This window comes from Lontra canadensis, unplaced genomic scaffold, assembly GCF_010015895.1.
Source record: "Lontra canadensis isolate GAN:19392208 unplaced genomic scaffold, GSC_riverotter_1.0 scaffold67, whole genome shotgun sequence".
Taxonomy (NCBI): Eukaryota; Metazoa; Chordata; class Mammalia; order Carnivora; family Mustelidae; genus Lontra; species Lontra canadensis.
The window spans coordinates 7,033,460-7,057,371 of NW_022631061.1; the positions used below are offsets into that span (position 1 = coordinate 7,033,460).

Here is a 23,912-nt window from a genome sequence, read left to right on the forward strand (position 1 = left end):
ATAATAATGGATTACAAAATTAGTTGTGTGATGTTACTTTTATTCTTTTGGCTTTCTCAGCATATAAAATAATGCATTATTTCTTAAAAGTCCCATAAAGTTCCAAACCCTATCATAAATGAAATGATCTTGTAATTAGTCTCAAAAAAGTAGCAGATAGCTATTTTTGAACTTGGTTTAAAGACCTGAGTTCCAGAAAAGATAGGACATGTCCATTCCCAAAGCTATCAGCTCACTTTAGGCCCCTAGTATCTCTCAAGTGGATTCTTTGTCTTATCTCCTAACTGGCCTCACTATTTTCAGGTCTCCGCCACCCCAGCCAGTGTATCTTCCACATTTCTGCCAGAGTCATTTTTCTTAAATGCAAAACTGATAAAAATTCTGAAATAATTTTTGCTTATTACAAAATATATTACAAAATAAAAGATGATGAACTTCTTAGTTTGAAATGTCCTTACCTTTTATCAGTGATAAAGATGTATTTTCAGTTCCTTCAGTCTACTATGTTTTTTTCCTATCTCTTTGCCTCACTAAGGCTTTATTACTGAACTTTTTCTCCTCTTGGCTAATTCCTATTGTGCTACTTTTAGATTCAGCTCACTGTTCCCAGATAATGCACATCCTTTGTGTTCCTGAAAGATCCTGTGCATAACTTTGATCAAAGCAGTTATTGAAATATATTGCACAGTTGATTTGTTGGTTTCTTGTATTTCCTTCAGGTATCTCTAAGGCATGGGTTATATCTTACTTTCTTTTTATCCCTCAAACTTGTCAGGGAAGTTGTATTCCTTTAACCTGTCAGTGCTCAATAAGTGTTACAGAAAAGAGAGAGGGAGCAGAAAGAAGAAAGGGATTCTTTTAGGGTGTCACAAATAATTACAAAACTCACTTGCCTTGATGAGTCACTATTGAAAAACCCTTATCTTCACTATCTTACTTTATACATAGGCCAAATCTCGAATATACAGATAAAGTAAGATCTTTTTATAAGAGTCACAGAAATAATTAATGAACTCTCCAAGACTCTGTCCTTGAACCACTTCTCCTATCCACTTGCACTCACTCCTTCGGTGATTTCATCCAATTTCCTGACATTAATTAGCATTTATGTTGATGATTCCCAAATTTATGTCTCAGCCCAGTCCTCTCTCCTCAAGTAGAGACTCTTCTCTCCAGTAGTTTTTTCAACATATTTGGATGATTAATAACTGCTCCGACCATGTTTGCCCCTATCTTAGTTAATGGCAGCTCTGCCCTTCATGGTGCTTAAGGCAAAAATCTTTACATTATCTTTGACTTTTCTCTCACACTCACATCCAGTCTTCTGCAAATGCTGTTTTCTCTGCCTTCTTAATATAGTCAAAAGATTGACTATATTTTGCCATTCTGATCCAAACTACATCATTTCTTGCTTGGTTTATTACACTAAACTCCTAACTAGTCTTCCACTACTTTCTCTTCCCCCATTAAGTGTATCCTTAATACAACTTCCAGAATGGTCCTGCTTAACCTGAAATCAAATTCCTCCCTTGTTCATAAGGCTTTAGTAGCTTCTGATCCACTGTAAGAAAAAGCCAACATCTTTACAATGGACTATAAGGACCTATGATCAGAACCCCACTTACCTTGGTCTCACCTCTTATAAGCCTCAACATCTACTCACACTAGCCTTCTTCCTGGTCCCACTACCTGTGACACTTTTTTTTTCTTTTGCTTTTATTTTTTTCTTTATTTTATTATGTTATTCACCATACATTACATCATTAATTTTTGATGTAGTGTTCCATTTGTTGTTTGCATGTAACACCCAGTGCTCCATGCAATGCATGCCCTCCTTAATACCATCTCTGAGCTAGCCCATTCCCCCCGCCTGAAACCTTCAATTTGTTTCCCGTAGTCCATAGTCTTTCATGGTTTGTTGAGACCTTACCAGTTTAGCCAGTTAGAATGGTCAAAATAGACAAGGCAAGAAACAACATACGTTGGAAATGATATGGGGAAAGGCGAACCCTATTACACTGTTAGTGGGAATGCAAGCTGGTGCAGCCACATTGGAAAACAGTGTGGAGATTCTTTAAAAAATTAAAAATAGAACTACCTGAAGACCCAGCAATTGCACTGCTGGGTATTTACCCGAAAGACACAGATGTGGTAAAAAGAAGGGCCATAGGCGCCCCAATAGCAGCAATGTCCACAATAGCTAAACTGTGGAAAGAGCAAAGATACCCCTTCAACAGGAGAATGGATAAAGAAGATGTGGTCCATATACACAATGGAATATTACTCAGCCTTCAGAAAGGATGAAAGCCCAACTTTTGCGTAACATGGACGAGACTGGAGGAGATTATGCTGAGTGAAATAAGCAGAGAAAAACAATTTTCTGTGGTTTCATTTATAATTTGTGGAACATAAGGAATAGCATGGAGGACATTAGGAGAAGGAAACAAACCATGCCTGTGACAGTCTACACTCTTCCCTGGATATCTTATAGCTTGCTTCCTCCTGCACCTTCCAGTGTTTCCTCCAATACTACTTTTTTTAGTAAGTCTTCTCTAAGCAATTCTTCTTATTCTTGTCTGTGCTTTATTTTTCTCATAGCACTTTCTGTCTCATATACTGTATTAACCCATTCATGTTATTGTATCTTCTGTCTCTCCATATTGGAATATAAGTTCCATGAAGGCAGAGGTTTTGTTTGTTCTATATAATTCTAAATTTCAGAATTTAGAACCGCCCCTTACATATCAGAGGCTCAGTACGTATTTGTTGAATGAATGAACAAATGAATCTCAGATTACAGCCCAAATTTCTGGTTTTGAGATAGGATAAATTCAGTGATGGAAAATTTACACTTATATGTATTATATATCACTCACTCTATCACAAAACATAGTTAACCACTGAATGGAACGTTTTGTTGATGTGAATTAGATTGAATAATTTCTTGGCTTGTGTTGTTTTGGTGATAACCTTCACAACTTTAGAGTATGCATGAGTTTTATGTAGTACAGAGGAATCATCTACTTATTTATAGTTTGCTGTCTTAAGGTATGGAGCAGAATTGTGAAATTGTGTGGGAAAACATGGAAACAATATTCTTGAGATAGAAAAATGCAGTTGGTAATGTGTGTGTAGTAGAGGATTCTATGTACGCATCTGTATGAATAGCAGATCTAGAAGGAGAGTGGAATATGTTAATAGTCTATATTGGTGGCTCTTAACTTTTTTGTGGCTGTATTTTTGAAACCCAGATGATTATTTGCTCACCCTAGAAAAAGTGTATGCACTTCAGAATTTTATGTATACTTTAGTGTATTCATGGAATTGAAATGGGTACCCACGATAGTTATGAAGACTACTAGGTAAGGTTAAGCCTTTTGGTACGGATAGAATAAGTTACCAAGTGGAACATGTTGAATCACCGAAAGAAGATTTTGTAAGAGCTAAAAGTTCAGTTTTCACATAATATGTTAATCAACACATATTAATAAATGTAAATGTGCAGGTTATTTATAAAGTAGATTGGTAGGACACAGAATGTTTTGATGTGTTAGGGAATGGGCAGTGTTGAAGGAATGATGTTAAGGAACAGAATGTACAGTACTCTGATTCTAGTAAACCATCTGGCCATTATAGTCAAAGAAGAAAGAGTAGGCTGCATGAAGTTGTAGACTGAGACAGGATCTGAGAAGTCAGTCAAAGCCAGCTTCCCACCTCTCTCAACTCAGCCCCGGTGACGTGATCATCCTAGTCATTTGAACACATCAGTAGTTGGAAACTGGAGCTCATAAAAGTTACTAGAGAATCTTCTTCCTGTTGGTTTTAATTTGATAGGGAGATATATAGGAGTTTCTTCTTATTTCCTTTTCATATACCTTCAGATTTTAAAAAAAAGTTATTGTTTTTGTTTTTTTTTTAACTCTAATTTTCTAGTCTCTCTGCCTTCCCTCCCATGACTTTTTCTTTTATGGGCATGATGCTGTTTGTCATTATTCTTGAAATAGGATGTCTAAAACTGCACACAAGATTTTGTTTATGAGGTCCGACAATCAGAAAGTATGTCAGGATTATAGCTTCTTTCAAAACTGTGTAGTGTTGCTGGTGCAGACCTAGGTTGCATCAGCACTTTTGGAAACCATAGCAGTCCTAACAATTGCTACAGATCACATGATATTCCAGGCAAAGTGCTAAACATTTTATATGTATTATATCATTCTATCTTTTTAAAAATCTTATAAGCTACAAACTATTATGAGTCTCATTTTAAAGGTGAGGAGAATGGAACTTAGAGAGATTTACTTGCCTAATACCACACAGCTAGAAATTGTGGAAGGTAGAATTCTAACTCTGATCCATCTATCATTGAAAACTGGGTTTTTTAGCCACTGTTTTACTATATTTAAATGCCATTTTGCACTACCAGATCTGCTGTGTTTGCTGTCAATGAAGTGTCTGAAGAGTTTCACATTAATTGCTATTGAACCAGATGCTTTCAGTTCTTAAGTAGACTGGCATTTAATGTTGTTTGTGTTTATTTACAAGCTATTGTTACAGGTTGTTGAGATTAAATTTTTTTCTCTCATTCATATAACTGTTTTTCATAATATATTTTGCATAGCCTCAGCACTTGACAAGATGCCTGTAGTAGTCCGTTAATAAGAGTTTCTGCCCAAATTTGGTGATGACCTGTTAATTAGGAATTTTGGGTGATAGTTCTCCTACAATCTATAAATCTGTCTCACAGCACTATAAACCAGCCCATGTTTCTTATTTTATCCACAGGGATTTTAATGAGTTGTTAAAAAAAAAAAAAAAGTGTTGCAGATTACTAATGACTTTTTTTCAAATCGAGAGTTGATAATTTTGTCTTCTTGCTGGAGAGCCAGGAAAATAGTGCATCTCAACAATTTAGAAGTTTAGAGAAGAGTTTTGATGATAAACCCAAAATACTAGTTTTTTTCTTCTTTTGATAGATCAGTATAACCACCTAACTTATATGATGTAGGCAGAGAATTATTTCACTTTACACAGTGGTAATAATAACATTTATTTATAAGACAGCTTATGCTAAAAAAAAAACCTTTTAAATACAATCTGATTTAATTTCTCCGGTTATATGTGAAGTATATGGCATTCATCTTGCCATATTTGCAATGAAGAACTGAAATTTAAAATCATACAACTTGCTAGTGATTTAGGTCTCAAGACTTAGTCTTCTAGCTCCATGTCCTGTTTCTTTTTCTTTCCATAATGTCACATAGCTTCTCAATGTAATAAATGAAGGCATTGGATGAGGAATGGCCAATGAAAGGGTTGAAAGCATAACGTGTACTTTTGGAAATTAGACAAGATAGTTAAGAGTTCAAGGTTGAGTCTAATGAATTAGGTTCCACCTATAAAGAGTAAAGAAGAAAATATCCAGAAAGAGATAATGTAGAATTTTTTGGCATGAGTAAAATTATTTAAGACTGCAATGCATTTGGTCACAAAAAAAGTTTTAAGTATTCCTTAAATTGAGAGTAATAATTCTTATAAATTTAGCTTTTTGATATTGAAGAAATCATTGAAGACAGCAACATAAGTGTTTCTAGGAAAAACAATGTTATTAAGGAAGCTTAAGCTATAGACTTACTTGAGAATAAGCCGCTGATAAAATTTTAAGTAAAGCTTTTTAATGGGACAATTAAAATTTTTTAAATGTGTATAGGCATATTTACGAGAACTAGTTAAGTTTGAAGAGTTTTGTACTGTCAGTCATTAGTTTTCAAGCATTACATTTGAGCTTATAGCATCTCATACATCTACTCTCTAGATGAAAAATGAAAAAGCTCAGTGATGGTTGAGTAACACTGGTAAATACTTTTTCTATGAAGTTGCGGTCTGTATACTTTGAGAAGAATGAAGCTTCACTAAATACTTTATTTAGAAATAAAGGTATTATTTTAGATAAATAGTTTATCTTTTAAAATTATACTCACTTATTATTTCAGGTTAACAAAATGACAAATTCAGAATTTTTTAGTGTGAAATTCATCTATGTTAAAGTAACATGGGAAACACCTGTGTTCAAAATGTCAAGTCTTGAAAGCTAAATAGATCTTTAACTGAGTATCGAGTGTATCATTGAGTTCTTTTTCATTATAACAACTATGAAAAATAACTAAATTTTTTTCAGAAAAATAAACTGTAACCTTACTATGCCATTAGATGTTATTCAGTAGTCCTTGGTTAATTTTTAGCTTTACTGTGAAGAAGCTTCAGAATCTGGCTTTTGGAATGGTTTTTATGTTATGACTATTTTACAAATGGATAATATAATATGGATAAGAAGGACATTTTATGCATATTTTGCCAAAAAACTATGCAGATGCAAAATATTCTAACTTGAGCACACATTTTCCCAGTTTTTCCAGATTCATGATTATAGCCTACAAGCCATTTTAAGAAAGGTTTGCAAACTCCACATTCTACATAAACATTTGCCAAATGAATTAAAGTGAACACATTTCACAATATATCCTAATGTCCATATCCCTTTCACCAATGAAATTGGACTCAGAAATAAAGAAAGAAAGAAAGAAAGAAAGAAAGAAAGAAAGAAAGAAAGAAAGAAAGAAAGAAAGAACGGACAATTAAATGTTGACTGTATGTGTCGTAGCAGGGTTGGATTTCATCTTAAACCTTGTGTTGGTTTTTTTCCATCACTTCTTACTTTCCAGGAGTGTTGTGGTACCTGTTAAGAAGCCACCTCCAGGAAGTTTGGCTGTAACCACTGTGGGAGCCACTGCTGCTGGAAGTGGGCTGCCAACGGGCAGTACTTCTAATATATTTGCTGCTACTGGAGCTACACCAAAAAGTATGATTAATACAACAGGTATTGTCCTTATATATTTTTGTGATACCTCATCTTTTTCTTTCTGTTTTCTTTATCTTCATTTTTCTGTTTATTTGATCTTAAAAATTAAATTGCTCTGATCATTTGGGATTGTCACAATCTTTAAGAAGGTTCTACTTTATGTTACCACCTTTCAGAATTTGTCTGTACTTCTAAGACATTTTTAGTGGTCATTTTAGAGGACACTATTGTTTTTGTTTTGAGTCCTCTCAAAACACAGTTCTGTTTACTTTCAGAGTTAAATCAGATTGCTGAAAGGTATTTGGGGAGCAAGACCAAAAGACAATTTAAACATTGAAGTTTGATATATAAAACTTAGTAAATAATATCAAGAATATCACAAAATATGTTAGTGATAGAAAATAGATTTAGTGACATTTACTGGTTGAATCCTAATGTATATGTTTTTGCAAAATCCTCTAAGGAAAGGCAGAGCTCCCCTAAGAACCTGAATGGTTTGCAAGAGCCTCAAGGTGATGGGGAAAAAAATGCATGTGAATAAGAACTATTATTTGACATTGAATTAATTTATGTACTTAGATTACAGTTGTATCCAATTCATTGTCCAACATTTTCCTAATGATACTAGGAACAGAAAATTCCAAATCACTACAAATTTTAAAAGCCTGCCTAAAATAACCTTTATTTATGTAAATTTCCAGAAATGTTCCTGTTGATTATTAGCTAAATAAATCCTTACCCAAATCTTTGTGATTCCATTTTAGGTATTTATACAACGCAAGATGATCCCTGACTTTTCTTCCCTGACTATAGTAGCCTTCTCTTCTCCAAACTGTATAGCCTTGAACTTTTCCATCTATTATCATTACTTAGATTCTTCCCATTTTTATTAATTTCATAGCTCTTCTATGTGCTTTCTGTATCTATCTTGTTTATCATACCACCTGAGTCTGACATATCATGACCAAACACATTTATGGGGTTTTAGTAAGTAGAATATACTCTATCAAGCATATTTATATTAGCAAATAAACATTAATAATGGCATTGTGTTAAAGAACATAGCACCCTTAGTTTATCTATATTATAAATAAATATATCCAGCTTGTCTGAAGACTTCAAAGTTTTTCTATGCAGTTTATAATCTCATTCTATATATTCATTCTGCTTTCTAGAAATAGGAAGAAAAATACTGTTTTACCAAAATATATATCAAAAAACATGTTAAGATTTTGAAAATATGCCAGTATAGTTGAAAGAAATCTACATTTAGTGTCTAATGAATAATTCCTTATTTTTAAGAGAGAGGTTAAAGGAAAATTAAATTACCTCTTTTTTATCTTTATATGAAACAAGTTATATTTCCTTATAATTTCTATTTTATGAATTAATAATAGATATAGAAAGTGATGGTAGCAAGAAATCTAATGAGAGTATAAAGTACATAATATTACAGTGGAAAATAAAATGTAAGTAATTAAACGTCCTCCTCAGAAATATGTACAGACACACCTACACATACACACACACACTCATACACATTTTTTATACCAACACTTAAACCGGGCCCATTGTCCAGTTTAGTTTTTGGCAGTTGTAGTTTAGTGTTTTGGCAGTTTTGTCAAGTTAGTATTGCAGCAGAATCCCAGTAGCAGTTCAGTTTTATGAGAATTAGTGTGAGATAAGATAATATTCAGAAACACTAGATGTCCCTCAACTCCACAGCTCTTTTAATATACTTATATGGTGTATTATAGAAAAGTCTGTTCCAAAGTCATCTTGATATCGTTGAGGAGAACTCATTATTTTAAAAGCAGGTACAATTATATTCATTATAGCCCTTCTTAAAACAATCATTTTATCAAAATAAGCATTTGATGCTTCAGGGCCACAAATTTACGCTCTGTTGTAAATTATATCTTAAATGGTGAAAATTAAAATATTACAATATAGCAATAAAAATAAATTTTTTATTTCTAAATTTGAATTGTTTATCAGCCTCATTTTATCTAAAATTATTTTCATTTGTTGATGTCTTTTATTTATACCCCATTTGTAATAATGTACTTCTGTTAGATTATTATAAGTAAATCAACTGGATTTTAATGCAACAGCTATTATTTGTAATTTATAATTATAAGAGTTATAATTTATAAGAGTTATTAGTGTATAATGGCCAAATGATTTTTTAATTGTTGAATTCTGTTTTGAAATTCAGATGAGTAAATCTTCAAAATCAGATAGTAATGATACAATGAAAATTATTTTGTTAAATAAATTTATGCTTAAGGCTAAAAATTATTATTTTGGGAACAGGTGCCGTGGATTCAGGGTCCTCCTCCTCTTCCTCCTCTTCTAGTTTTGTGAACGGTGCTACCAGCAAAAACCTTCCAGCTGTACAAACTGTTGCTCCAATGCCAGAAGACTCGGCTGAAAACATGAGGTATACATAACTATCTTTTATATTCATTTTCCAACTCCATCTTCAAACATAGTGAAACAGTACACAGTAAATACAAAGGTATAGTTAAGAATTCTTGAGAAGAGCTAATTATGAATTTTGTGCTGTATTGCATAATTGTATTGTTCTGGCATTTTTAAAAGTCACTTACTATATTTCAGAGCCTAAACAGAGGTGGTGACTGATGTTCGGTGACCGTGCTGGATTTGTCATCCATTGTCATATAGCATGTTACTATTTCTGTTACAGTAAAAACATGCACAAATGGTAACATGATAACATTGTGCATCTTTGCAGTGGTGATGAAAAGTTTAAAATACAGACTTTCAAAATAAATCTGCAAAATTATATGTAACACATGTAATTGAATAAATGAGCATTATCTTTTTCTTCATCCTGAATAGATAAAAATTTATGGTAGCACATCACAGAGCATTCCTAGAAGACTAGTCCACAGTCTTAGAGTTAAATGACACACACATACGTGTGTGTGTGTGTGTGTGTGTGTGTGTGTGTATTCATTCATGTTTTACACTTGATCTTAGCCAAAAGGCCGAGAAGCGATGTGTATTCATGTTTTAAATTCAAGAATTACACAAATGCAGAGTATAAAAGCTCAGTGAAACAGTGAAGACACTCATGTTACCATCACCCAAGTCAGGAAATACAATGTTCCAAGTACCCCAGAAGCCCCCACCTTGTGTTCCTTTTCCTGTCTGTAATCTTGCTCCTCTTCAGATTTATAATCCTGACTTTTAATATGAGGGCATCTTTGTCTTTTTTTGAATTTTATGTAAATGAAATTGCACAGTACATGTTCTTTTGTTTTGGAGCGTCTTTTGTTCAGCCTTGTTTATGAGATTCATCTATGTTGCACGTAGTAATAGTTTATTTTTATTCCATTTTTATTCCTTTGTGGTTGGATACTATAATTTACTAGTCTTTTTTACCGATGATGGGCATTTTGGAATTTTCTAGGTTTAGACTATTACAAATAATGCTGCTTTTCACGCAGTGATGCTGCTTGCACATTACTCTTGAATGTGCCACACGTTTGCTTGCGTGCATATCTGTGGAGTAAATAACAAGGAGTAGAAATGCTGATTCACTTGATTGTGCGTGTTCAGTTTTACTAGATAATCCCAAACAATTTCCCAGAGTGCTTATGAAAGTTTACTAATTCTGCAGCGGCGTATGATAGTTCCTGTTTCTTCATAACTTCAATAGTACTTAGTATGGTCACTTTTACATTTTAGACTTTTGGTGGAAGTATTTCCTCGTATCTGTAGTTTGCATTTTCCTTGTGGTTAATGGGTGAGCATCTCCGTACATATTTATTGGTCTTTTGGTTTTATTCTTTTGTGATTTGCCTGTTGAAATCTCTTTCCCGTTTTTAAAAATTGAGTTGTTTTTCTTCTTGTTAGTAATTTGTAAGGTTCTTTATGTATTTGAAAATGGCTCGTTTGAAGATTATATGTTTTATATATATCTTCTCCCATTCTGTGACTTCTCTCTTCATTTATATGCTCTGTTTGGGTCAGTAAAGGTCAGTATCTGGTTGAGTAAGATCTTTCCACTTTGGTCCTTTTCTTTTTCAATAAAGTCTGAAATATTCTTGATACTTAGCATTTCTATTTAAATTTTAGAATCAGTTTGTCAGTATCCGTATTAAAAAAATCTTGATGGAGTTTGGCTATGAATGGAATTCATGGATCTAGTACAACTAAAATCTATATTGCATGTATAGATCTCCTTCAGTATTGAAATTTTCAAACTATGAGCATCATATATTCTTCCCATTTCTTTGTTTTGTTTTTGAGTTTTTCTTAGTAACAATATTTAGTTTTCTAGGCAGAAATTTACACATTCCTATTTCATTTATTCTTAGGATTTTAATATTTTGTATTTATTGTTTTTCTCTAGTTAGTTTTCAAATCAATATTATTGAGACCATTTATTTATATTGTTTCAACTCAATAAAAATACTCCTTTCGAGTATACTTTTGAAACAATGGACTTTATCATTTTAATGAGTTTTGATCAGTTTATATACCTATAAAACCACCCATTACCCCAGAAAGCTCCCTTTTGCTCCAAGTAATTCATTCATCTTTGCCTCAGGCAAACACTTATGTACTTTTTTAAAATTTATTTTTATTTTTTTAATTTCTTTTCAGTGTACCAGAATTCATTGTTTATGCACCACACCCAGTGCTCCATGCAATACACGCCCTCCATAAAACCCACCACCAGGCTCATCCAACTTCCCACCCCGCCCCTTCAAAACCCTCAGATTGTTTTTCAGAGCCCATAGTCTCTCATGCTTCACCTCCCCCTCCAGTTTCCCTGAACTCCCTTCTCCTTTCCATCTCCCCATGTCCTCTGTGTTATTTCTTATGCACCACAAATAAGTGAAACCATATGATAATTGACTCTCTCTGATTGACTTATTTCACTCGCATAATCTCTTCCAGTCCCGTCCATGTTGATAAAAAAGTTGGGTATTCATTCATCCTTTCTGATGGAGGCATAATACTTCATAGTGTATATGGACCATATCTTCCTTATCCATTCATCCGTTGAAGGGCATCTTGGTTCTTTCCACAGTTTGGCGACCGTGGCCATTGCTGCTATGAACATTGGGGTACAGATGGCCCTTCTTTTCACTACATCTGTATCTTTGGGGTAAATACCCAGTAGTGCAATTGCAGGGTCATAGGGACTTATGTACTTTTTAATAGTGTAACTTAAATTTGACTTTTCTAGGGTTTCATGTAGATGGAATCATACAGAATATATTTTTGTGAGTGTCTCTATCTTCTTCCACTCAGTTTTTGAGATTCTGAGATTTATCAATTTCTTTTTGTTTTCTGTGGACATTTAATATTCTGTGGGTATTTGAGTATAAGGCTTGTCTTGGACATACATTCTTGGGTAAATAACTTAGAGTAAAACTGCTGGTTGTATAGTAAGTATATGCTTATCCTTATAAGAAACTGCTATTTTGCAAAGTGGTCGTATCGTATTATATTCCTGTCAACAACGTGTAGAAGTGCCAATTTGTTCTCCATTCTTGTCAACACTGGTATTGTTAATCTTTTTAATTTAAGGCTTTATATTGGCTAGGTAAGCATATCTCATTTGGTTTTATTTTCAGTTTTCCTAATGATTAATGGTGAGAAGGTTTGTTTTTTTGTATGTGTTATGGGCCAGTGAAATCTTTTGCTGTTTAAAAAAAATTAGATTGTTTTTCTCATTGAGTTGTAAGAGTTCATTATATATTCTGAATATATGTTCTCTGTTAGATTGCATAATTTTTCTGTTCAATTTTATATTTTTATTTTGTTAAAAGTGTTTAGAATAGGAACTTTCTAATTTTGATAAAGTCCATTGTTTCAAAAGTCTTTTCTGTTGTGGTATGTGTCTTAGTGTCCTAAAAAATCTTTACCCCAAAGTCATGAATATATTCTTACATTTTCTTCTAAAATTGTAGTTTTTAGCTTTTATAATTAGGTCTGTGATCCATTCACTTAATTTCTATGTGTATGGTGGGGAAAATGTTGGGGTTTGTTTTTATTCATTTTCTTATCAGTTTTTCAGCACCATTGAATTATCTTGGCACACTGGTTTAAAATCAGTTGACCAACTATGTGTGGATCTATTTCTAGATTCCATACTGTTCCATGACCTATATGGCTATTCTTATGCCAATACCTTACTGTCTTCTTCACTGCAACTTTACAGTAAATCTTTAAAGCAGGCTGTACAAGTTTTCTAACTCTCTACCCTTCTACAATTGCTTGACTGTCCTAGGTTATTGGCATTTTCATATAAATTTTAGAATTTGTTTGCACTTGACAGTTTGTAAAAGAAAACTGCTGCAGTTTTAATTAGGATTTTGTTGAATCTTTAAATTTAAGGAGAATTGATGTCTTGATAATATTGAGTCTTCCAATCTTTGAACATTGTCTATATCCATTCACTAAGATCTTTACTTTCAGCAACTTAATGTAGTTTTCATTGTAAAGGTCTTATGCTTACTTTTGTCATTTTTATTATTTTTACTTGTCTTTGATGATATTCTAATTAAATTTTTTACTTTAAATTTCCAATTTTGAATTAGAAGGCAAACAAAAAAGTGTCAATACTGCATGTCTCCATTTATACAAAATGCAAATAAATTTATCTTAACACAGAGGAAATTGATGACTGCCTGTGTCAATTATACCTCAGTAGAGTGAAGAAAATGAAACATGTTAACTGGATGTTTATTGTGTATAGAAAGACAAGTTGGGGTGCCTGGGGGCTCAGTGGGTTAAAGCCTCTGCCTTCGGCTCAGGTCATAATCTCAGGGTCCTGGGATCGAGCCCCGCATCAGGCTCTCTCCTCGGCGGGGAGCCTGCTTCCCTTCCTCTCTCTGTGCCTGCCTCTCTGCTTACTTGTGACCTATGTCTGTCAAATAAATAAATTTTTAAAAATCTTAAAAAAAAAAAAGACAGACAATATTTTTGCATATTTGACTTTATATCCTGTAGCTTTGCTTAATCTACTTAATTTTAGTAGACTGTGGTGGTTTAGAACTATTCTTAACTCAATAATTATATTATCTGTAGTTTCCTTATTATTTTCAAGGTGTAAGGTAGTGTCATTTGTAGTTTTAGTGATATTTATCCTTAAGCATTTGAAAATTCACCAGTGGCGCCAAATCAAAATGAAATTTTCTTTATGGGAGAGTTTTAAATTACAAATTAAGTTTCTTTAATGGATAAGTGACTATTCATATTTTGCTTTTTGGGGGGTGGGGTTTTTTTGCATCAGTTTTGGTCATTGAAGACTTCTAAAAATTTAGCCATCTTATCTAAATAGTTGGATTAATTGCCATAAAGTTTTTATATTTTATTATTTTAAAATACTTGTAGGGTGCCTGTGTGGCTCAGTTGGTTAAGTATCTTCCTTCACCTCAGGTTGTGATCCCAGGTTCTTGGGCTCCCTGCTCAGTGGGGAGTCTGCTTCTCCCTCTCCCTCTGTGCCTTCTTCAGCTCGTGTTCTCTCCCTCTCTCTCACTCACTCTCTCTCGCAAATAAATTCATTCTTTTAAAATAGAATAAAATATTTGTAGGATCTCTATTGATGTTCTCTCCTTCATTTCAGATTTTGTTAATTAATATCTTTTCCTCATTTTATCAGTATTAGAATAGCTATTGATTTTTCAATATTAGATTTTTTTTCTAGAAATTAGCTATTAGCTTCTTTCTTTTTGTGTGTGTGTGTGTGTGTGTGTGTGTGTGTGTGTGTGTGTTTTCTATTACACTGGATTCTGCTCTTACTAATTCCTTTTCATTATTTGAGGCTTACTTTTTTTTCTCTTTCTAGAGTCTTTGGATGGAAACTGATAATAGGAGTCTAAGCTATGGCCCATGGGATAAATCTGCCTCCCACCAGTTTATATCAAAAATAACTTTTATTGGTATATAGTCATATAATTTGTTTATATACTGCTTGTGATTGCTTTCACATTACAATGGCAGAGTTAAGTTGTTGTAACCTCTCTATAGTATTGTCTAAAAGCTTAAAATATTTACTGTACCCTTTAGAGAAAACACTTACTGACCCCTTGCTTAGACCATTGATTTTAGATCTTCTTTTCTAATATGAGCTTTTAAAGCCACAACTTTTCCTTAAAGGACTGTTTTACCTATGTTTAACAAATTTCATTGTAATATTTTAATTTTCATTCAGTATTTTTTCTAAATTTCCCTATAATTTTTTTTGACTCATAGGTGTTTTAGAGGTGCATTTTGAAATTGACCTTTTCTCATTTAAGTGCGAAGCTGTGAGATCCATCCAACTTGTTCAATAGATCCTTCCGTTTGTATTTCTTAGTGGTATTCCGTGGTATGGGTATATGACAGTTCATTCAACCATTCACTCATTAAAGGCCATTCAGTTTTTTTCTAGTTTTGGGCCTTTATGAAAAAACCTGCAATGAACAATTTTTTTTTTTTTTTTGGTAAACATAAGTTTTCATTTCTCTAGTATAAGTGCTCAAGAGTGAGATTACTGAGTTTTATGATAAGTACCTCATTAGTTTTATTTAAAAAAACTTCTACCAGCAGTGTATACATAATCCAGTTTCTCTTCATTTTTACTGATATTTGGTGTTGTCTTTTTTTTTTTTTTTAAGTCATTCTGGTAGGTATGTACTGATACCTCATTGTGCTCCTAATTTGTTATGTTCCTAGTAGATGATTCTGAACATCTTTTTGTGTGCTTTTTGTCGTCAATATTAAAATTTCTCTTCATTGTAATATCTGTTCATATTTTTTGCCCATTTCATAATTGGATTGCTTTCTTATTTTTAAGCCTTCAGAGTTCATCATATTTTCTAAATACTAGGCCTTTCTCAGAAATGTGGTTTGCAGTTGTTTTCTTCCAGACTGTGGCTTCTTTTTCATCCTTTTAATAGGGTCTTTGGCAAAGGAAAACTGAATTTTTATTGTAGTCTGACTTACCATGCTGTCATGTCTAAGAATTCTTACCCCCACTGAGTCCTAAAGATTTTCTCATATGTTTTCCATAAAGTTCCGTGGCTTCATAAACAGTTTCACTTTTAAGTCTGCGACCCATCTTGAGCTAATTTTTGTATAAGGTGTGAGGTTTATATTGAGGTTTGTATTTTTGTCTACGATTGTTCAGTTGCTCCAGCACTATTTATTCAAAAGACTATGCCTCCATATGAGGCATGCTTTTAAGGTATTTTAAGGCAAGTCCAGAGTGGCCTTTATTCCTGGGCTAATTTTGTTACACTAAGAAAGTGTGCTGGGATTTCTCCTGAATGTTCAATGTATTTAATGAGGTCTTTTCATTTGGTGGGAGGGAACACATACATTTTTCAGCCCTTCGTGAGCTATAGGAAATGTTTGTGTTATAGCTCTTTCATAATTATTCTTCCCTCAGAATTTGTCCTAATTCTAAACTTGGGAGCTTTCAGATGTCACATACATAGATTGTTATTCAAGTGAAGACTCCAATTATTGGAATTATTTCTCTTTATAACTTTTTCCTCTTGGGTGTTCTGTCCTCCAAATTCTATTCACCTTGGCCTGTCTGAACTGTGGTTTAGTCTTTTCAACCCAAAATTGTTGCTGGGTTTTGTATTTGCCCTAATAAAGGAAATACCTCCATGTAAGAAACCTGAATGATGTTGGAAATCAATTCATTGGGTTTATGGTCTTGTGCTACTTTTGTTGCCTGAAAACAGCTGTTCCCTGTATTTTGTACCTATTTCTAGTTAATAGTGTGGGAGGTAATTCTAAACTATCTTATTCCTTCAAGGTGAAAAATGGAATTTGATATTTTATATTGTAAATAATTTCTTTTATAAATTTCATTTTTAATTGTTTGCTGGCATATATAATCTGTTTTGGTATATTGAATTAATATCCTGAAACTTTTAACTACTTGTTATTCCTAATTATTTATCTATAATTCTTTCTAAATAAATATGTATATACACAGTCATTTCATCTGAGAATATTGGTAGTTTTATCCCCTATTGTAATCTTTGCACCTTTTTTTTTCTTGTCTTATACTACCACCGAGTACCTCCAATGCAATTTTCTATAAAAGTGGTTAGAAAAAGCATTTTCTTCATCTTAGATGGAAAGCTTTGAACATGATTAATTATGATGCCTCCTCTCTATTTACTAAAGATACTTTATCAAATATAAGACATCTCTTGTGTTTATAATTAACCAAGAGTTACTATGATTATGTGTATTGAATGTTATTGTACTCACAAATTCCAAGGATTATGGTTTAGACACATTTGAGCAGCCATTATTTGGCTTACTGCATTTCTGCTTCTAGGATTTTAATGACAGACTGTTTGATACTTTTCCATAGTTCTTCATTTCACTTGTAAACACACTCTCTTCTCTCTCTCTCTTTTTACATATTCTTTTATTCTCGTTTTGTTTGTTTAATTGGCCTATCTTTAAATTCACTAATTCTCCTTTAACCTTATTGAGTCTACTGATAAGCCTATTGAAGGCATTATTATCTCTTTTACTATATTTTTTTATTCTAACATTTTTACAGTTTCTTACTTTGTTTTAAAATTCCCCATCAGTTTATGCATGTGGACTTATCTTTTCAACTATTAACTCTTAATATATTAATAATAGTTATTTTAAATTCTTTGATAGTTCTAACACATGGTTTATCTGTGATTCTCGTTCTGTTAGTTTGTGAATCTGACAGTTTTCCTTCTTTGTATGTCTTATGCTTTTTGATCGAAAGCTGGACATTATATAGAGGGTGGTAATAACTGACATTCATAGTATTTATTCTGGCAATGGGCTTGCCTCTTATGCTGGGCCTTTAATGTTGTAGGTTAAGTCATTCTACCCAGCAGTTGAGATATTGTGTTTTCTTGTTTTAGTTACTCTCAGTGCATCACATGCCTTAAATTCTTTTACGTGTACCTTGTCTTTATCTGGGGGCTGGTCTGTCAGAATATTTTACCCTATTCTCCCCTGATTTTTAGGCTTTCCTTTAAGCCTACATTTTAACGAAGTCCTCTACACTGTGGCGCCTTCTACAGTAGTAGGCTTCTGTTATTTATATTGGGTACTTGCAAGCCTGGTTTTCGGTGGACATGGAGTTGTTTCCTGTTTTTCTGGTTCAGACTTGGTTTTAGGCAGGTATTGCCCTGGGTCTTGGAAGTAGGATTTTTCACTGATCCTGCCCATTTCCAAGTAGTTGGAGAATCTCTCTGATTAGTAGAACTCGGGAATTTTTCTTACCCTCCCTTCGAATAGAGTTTTTTTCTGTTCCTTTCTCCAGCTTCAAAAGAGTCTTTCTGCTACCCTGGAAGTGGCAGGGCTTGCTGTTCTTTTCTGAGATGTATAAGCCCTTTGTTCCATACAGGTTATGGGGAAGAAGGTGCAGGCAGGGCTTTGTGTCTTTTCTGCAACAGTTATATTTTATTGGACTAGTTGACTAGAAAGGAGTAATTTATCCATTTGTTTGTTTTGTTTTCTTTCTGTCTAAAACACATGTAATTAACAATTTCCAACATGCCCTTCAAAAAGCCTTTATACTTATCTAAAGACATTCCAGCGTTACATTTCCTAAAACTTGAAAAGTATGTATTTGGAATTTAGTTTACCATATAGAGTAAACCTCTTGCATGCAAAAGAATTCTATTTAGGTTTAGTTTTCTGTAAGTTCATCTATTTTCTTCACCTGTACTCATGCACTTAAAAATGTATGTGATTCTTTCAAAAAAGAATAAGGAGAAAATGTCAGTTTTTAGTTTAAAAGATCATGAGGAAGTAAAGTAAGCAAGCATTTTTTCACCTTCATGTTTTGATTAGGGTAACCATAAAAAGTTATAGTTGAGAAAAACTGTTTAGCAGTAGGTCATAGGGTTATAGAATCTGAGATTCAGGATGCATTTACTCATCAGCTATCTAATGTTAAATTATATTTTAGGGATGCCTGGGTGGCTGAATTTGTTGAGCGTCTCTTTTTTTTTTTAATATTTTATTTATTTATTTGACAGACAGAGATCACAAGTAGGCACAGAGGCAGGCAGAGAGAGAGGAAGGGAAGCAGGCAGAGAGAGAGGAAGGGAAGCAGGCCTTCGGCTGAGCAGAGAGCCCGACGCAGGGCTCGATCCCAGGACCCTGGGATCATGACCTGAGCCGAAGGCAGAGGCTTTAACCCACTGAGCCACCCAGGCACCCCAAATGTCTGACTATAGATTTCAGCTCATGTTCTGATCTCAGGGTCGTGAGATTGATTCCCTGGTCGGGCTCCCTGAAAAGCATGGAGACTGCTTAAGATTCTTTCTCCCTCTCCCTGTGCCTCTCCCCTCTACTCGTGCTTGCTCTCTCTTAAATATATGTATATATATTTCACATTAGAAGCTTAGTGAAAGCTAAACAAAGTATTTTAAGTCAGTGTTTGTCATTCCCTAGTCATTTATATAGCCAGTCAAGAATTCAACTTTATAATTTACTGTTTTGCTGTCATTAATATTCTCCTAATCTTTTCTTTTTATCTAATTTTACTTAAGCAAATCACTTCATTTACCTATGCTCATATTTCCTAACTTACCCAGGAACATTTGATTAATGAAATCTATTGTGGAATTCACTAGTGTAATAATTTCCTTTATATCTAAGCTCTCTTATTATGTACATTGCTTAAAGTTACATAATTATTTTCATTCTAGATTTTATTATTATATATAACCATTTTATATGATTTAAGGAATGAAGAAATTTAAGAACTTTAATGTACAAAATTAAATTAAGTATTTGTTATATTTATGATATGTTAAGGACCTAGGAGAATACAAAAAGTTAAAACCAAAAGTAAGAATTATAAATGTATTAAGTGGCATAAGTGTAAAGTGTAAATAGTACTCACAACATAAGCAGTGTCCTAAATGAAAGTAAAGTTACTGTGTTTTTCTAGAATTCTAAAGCATATAACATTTGAAAATAATCAATACTTTGTAGTGAAACATGTTTGTAAGGAGATTAATTTAGAAAGTGAGACAAAAATCTTACCTTTTTCTGCTGATTAAGTTAGTTTGTCTCCTTAGCTTTGGTTATGTCCTGAGGTCAGTTATAGTCGGCAAGATTCGATGGATTTTCATACATTTTTTCCTATCATGAAACAATTATATCTTTATTCATAAAATTTCTTAGAATCCGTAAATCTCTGTAAATGAGATTTTCTTAATGTAAGTAAAAACCAATACATAATTGTGTTTTTTAAAACCATAATAATAAAACTCTTCTGTTTTAAATCATGTTATCTTAATCCAGGCATTGATGCTTTAACATTTCATCTAAAGCATTATTATTTTCTTTGAATATTTTGTTTTTGTAGTTGGAAAATTTGTGAGAGTGGTTGATAAATTGCCCAACTTGCAACAGTAGTTTTCTTCATGGAAATCAGTAATTCTCCCTCTTTAAAGAATTTGCACTTAGCTATCAAGAAAAATAGCCAATGTCAAAATAACATCATAAGCATCATTAATGTGACTGAAGGAAATGAAAAAAAATTGAGTAGGAGGAGAGAAATGAGAAGCTCGAGAGAATGCATTTCAGCCTGGAGTTGGCCCAAGAACTTTCTTAAATACTAAGAAGTTGCTAGAGTGTTAAGATTATAAATCTCACTCAAGACTATACAGGGCAAATTACCCATGTCCTGAAACCTCAAATTTTTTTGTGCATAAGGTATCTTTTACTGAATTAATGTTTCTTGTATAAATGAAAATAAGCTTTCAAATAAAACTGAAAAATTATTAATCTTTTCCCTAAATCAAGTAAAATATGCCAATTTTTCTTACAAAATAATTTGCCAAAGAACTTTGTTTTCTGGTAGTTATTACATGTACTGTTTTAAAAAATTATATTCAAAATGAAGAGAATAACTCATTTATTTTATTTTATTTTATTTTTTTTTTAAGATTTTATTTATTTACTTGACAGATAGAGATCACAAGTAGGCAGAGAGAGAGAGGAGGAGGCAGGTTCCCTGCTGAGCAGAGAGCCCGATGTGGGGCTCTATCCCAGGACACTGGGACCATGACCTGAGCCGAAGGCAGAGGCTTTAACCCACTGAGCCACCCAGGCGCCCCAAACTCATTTATTTTGATAGGACACAAGGCCAAGGAGTTCTCTAGTGTTAACTTTTTTTTTTAACGTGTTAACAGATAAATTTTTCAGCTATGCCTTGAGAAAAGGAAGTTCTACATTATGTACTTTTCTCAGATGAGAAATGAAATACCAGGGGTTTTTTTTGGGTTTTTTTGTTTGTTTTTTTTTTGGTGATTGGTGTTCTTTGCCTGGTGATAGAGGAAGATATTAAGCTGAGATCTATATTTATATCATGTTCTTTGAGAATTTAAATTGTGTAAAGATGAGGATCACATACTTTATCTGATGTTTACTTTCCTTTAAAATACGTTGTGTGGAATCTATAAATATTAATGACAACAACTAAAACATCCATTTTCTTCACTGTAAAAAAGTGATGGTGCAACTTTTCCACTTAGAATAGGCTGTTGTTTGATAGCTAAATCTGGCAGTATTATTTGATGATGATTTTCTGTACTTAAAGTCTTTGATTTCTTGCTGTGTAAAATGTTACATTGTTCTCCATTAGAATATTAAAATTATGGTTACAGAATGATATATAAGAGCATCATTTAATATTCTATTGAGTTTTATACTATTGTAGGGATTCCTTTTTATCCCTTACCCTTAAGTCATTAATACACATGTATGCACACACCTATGTGATTAGTTATTAAATTAATTGAAGTTTCTATTTGATATGTAACCCAGAACAATACTGTTGTAATTTTGAAGCCTGTAAGTCATATAGAAACCCATAAATTATGGAAAAAAGTCATAACCTGGGGAAGAAATATACCTGAATTTAATTAGATAATAATATATTATAATAGTATAACTATGATGTGAACCTTTATACATCTAAGAATTTTCTAAATTTAATTTCATTCTTATTAATTATTCTTAAATAAAAGTATTCATGCTTCACTGAGAATTTAGGTACAGAAACAAATAATAACATCTAGATTTATCCCCTGTTCATAGGTTTGCTCTTAACATTCTTATCTTTCCTTAGAGGAGGGGATTATTATGTTAGCTGGGAAGTTATGGGACATGATCTTGGAGATTAGAAGGAATGTATTAATTAATAGATATAAAAAAGGAGTTCTGTCTGTATTCACTACAATCAGAGATAAGTTATTATGATTATTTTATGACTTCAGGTAGCCTTCCCTTTGCTGCTTTATTACAATTTACTAGTAGTAAATATTCTCATTAAAACGTATTTTCAAAGTGAGTTTCCTGAATCAGCAGTAGCAAACCACCTGAGAATTTGTTAGAAGTGCAGATTCTCACAGTACACCCAGACCTGCTGAATCAGAAGTTATGGGGATGGGGTTCTAGGAGTCTGTGTTTAAACAGCATTACCAATGATTAATGATGTACTATATGTTGGCTAATTAAACATGATAATAAAAAAATAAAGAAGGTGCTTACTTAGTTCGGGAATAACAGAGTAAGGGAGAATATTGAGAATTCTCTGTATCTTCAGCATGTCTTCAAAGCCCCACCCAGTTCCCTTTTTCTTGCTCAAATTTGTTCCTCTGGAATATTCTCTTGAAGTATTTGTGGAAGTGCCACACCAGTTTCCTCTCTAAGTTCTTTCTCTAAAGCTTTGACCCAGGTAAGAGGAGACAAAGTCAGATAGAAGTGCTAATGCTGATGCTTTGAGTGCTTAAATGATTCAGATCACATGATTCCAAGTTGGGAAAGAAGCAATCCTAGATTATTCCATCACCCCTATTTAATCACCAGCAATGCAGTACTTTAGTTTTAAATATTAGTAGTATATTGAAAATTATCCTATGATTAATTACCTTTTTGTCATTTAAGTTTTCCTCACATATAGCAAAATGTTACACAGCTTTGTGGTGGAACTTTTATTATTTTGAAGCATTGTTTAATTTTTTGCTGTACATGTCTTCTGTGTGGAACAGTGTGTGTTCCTCTAACATTATACTATTATATTGATTTTGTTTTTTAATCAGAGCTACATTTTCTAAGAGTAAATATAGATTTGTTTTATTCAAAGTAGCTATTATAAGAGCTGCCATTATTGACATCTCACTGTGTGCCCGGTAGTTTTCTCTGCACTCTATGTGCCTTAGTGCATTTAATGCTCACCAGTAGGCACCATGGTTATTTTCATTTTATAGGCAAAGGAATTCTAATGCCCCAAGCTCACCTAGGTAGCATAAGAGAGAACCAGCATTTCAGTCTATGCAGTCTTATTTCAAAGCATTTACTCCTAAGAGAGAGAGTTAGATGTTACCAGATTATTTATTTGCTTGAGCAGAATTAGTCTTTACCCCTATTTTTTTTTACATATACTGCTTGAAGTATTTTCAAGACTGTCAAATAGTGCTTATGTGAGGCCATATAACTCAAAATTTAACAGTGAACGAATATAAAAGATACTGTAGGAATTAGTAAAAAATAGTAATAGAAATGAAAAATGCCTACCTAAGCAAAGCAATTTAATTTTATTACACTGAATTCTAGTTATCCCCTTATTTATCTAGCTTTTCAGGGAATTTTTAGGCAACTCTAGAGAACAGTTTAATTCTTTGTAACTGACACAATGATCCATGTAGTGGGTGTTCAAAACAGTTTTCTTTCATAGATAGAAGGATAGTCATGGAAGATAATAGAATCAGGAGCAGAGTCTGTGGCCCGTTCAGGTTAAAGAATCCCAGTTGCCTTTCACAGAATATTCTACTTTTGTTTTTTTCTTTTAAGATTTGCTTATTTATTTTAGAGAGCGTGGCAGGGAGAGGCAAAGGGAGAAGGAGAGAGGGAATATCATGCAGACTCCCCACTGAGGACAGGGAGGGCTTGATCTCATGACCCTGAGATCATGACCAGAGCCCAGTTTGAGAGTCCTGGGCTTAACCAGCTGACCCACCCAGGCACCCCTGGTCATTCTCTTTTGGCT

At 33.2% G+C, this 23,912-nt stretch overlaps 1 protein-coding gene across 14 annotated transcripts in view; it reads left to right on the forward strand.

Annotated features, from left to right (window-relative positions):
* Positions 1–23,912, forward strand: part of NBEA (neurobeachin) — a 664,613-nt gene that overhangs the window by 253,357 nt on the left and 387,344 nt on the right. For 13 of the 14 annotated variants that reach the window (XM_032880041.1, XM_032880043.1, XM_032880047.1 and 10 more), the window contains 2 exons: positions 6,720–6,874; positions 9,173–9,299. In XM_032880041.1, the coding sequence (XP_032735932.1) occupies positions 6,720–6,874; positions 9,173–9,299 (282 nt within the window). The remainder of the gene's footprint in view (positions 1–6,719; positions 6,875–9,172; positions 9,300–23,912) is intronic. The other variant, XM_032880044.1, reaches the window with a different exon arrangement.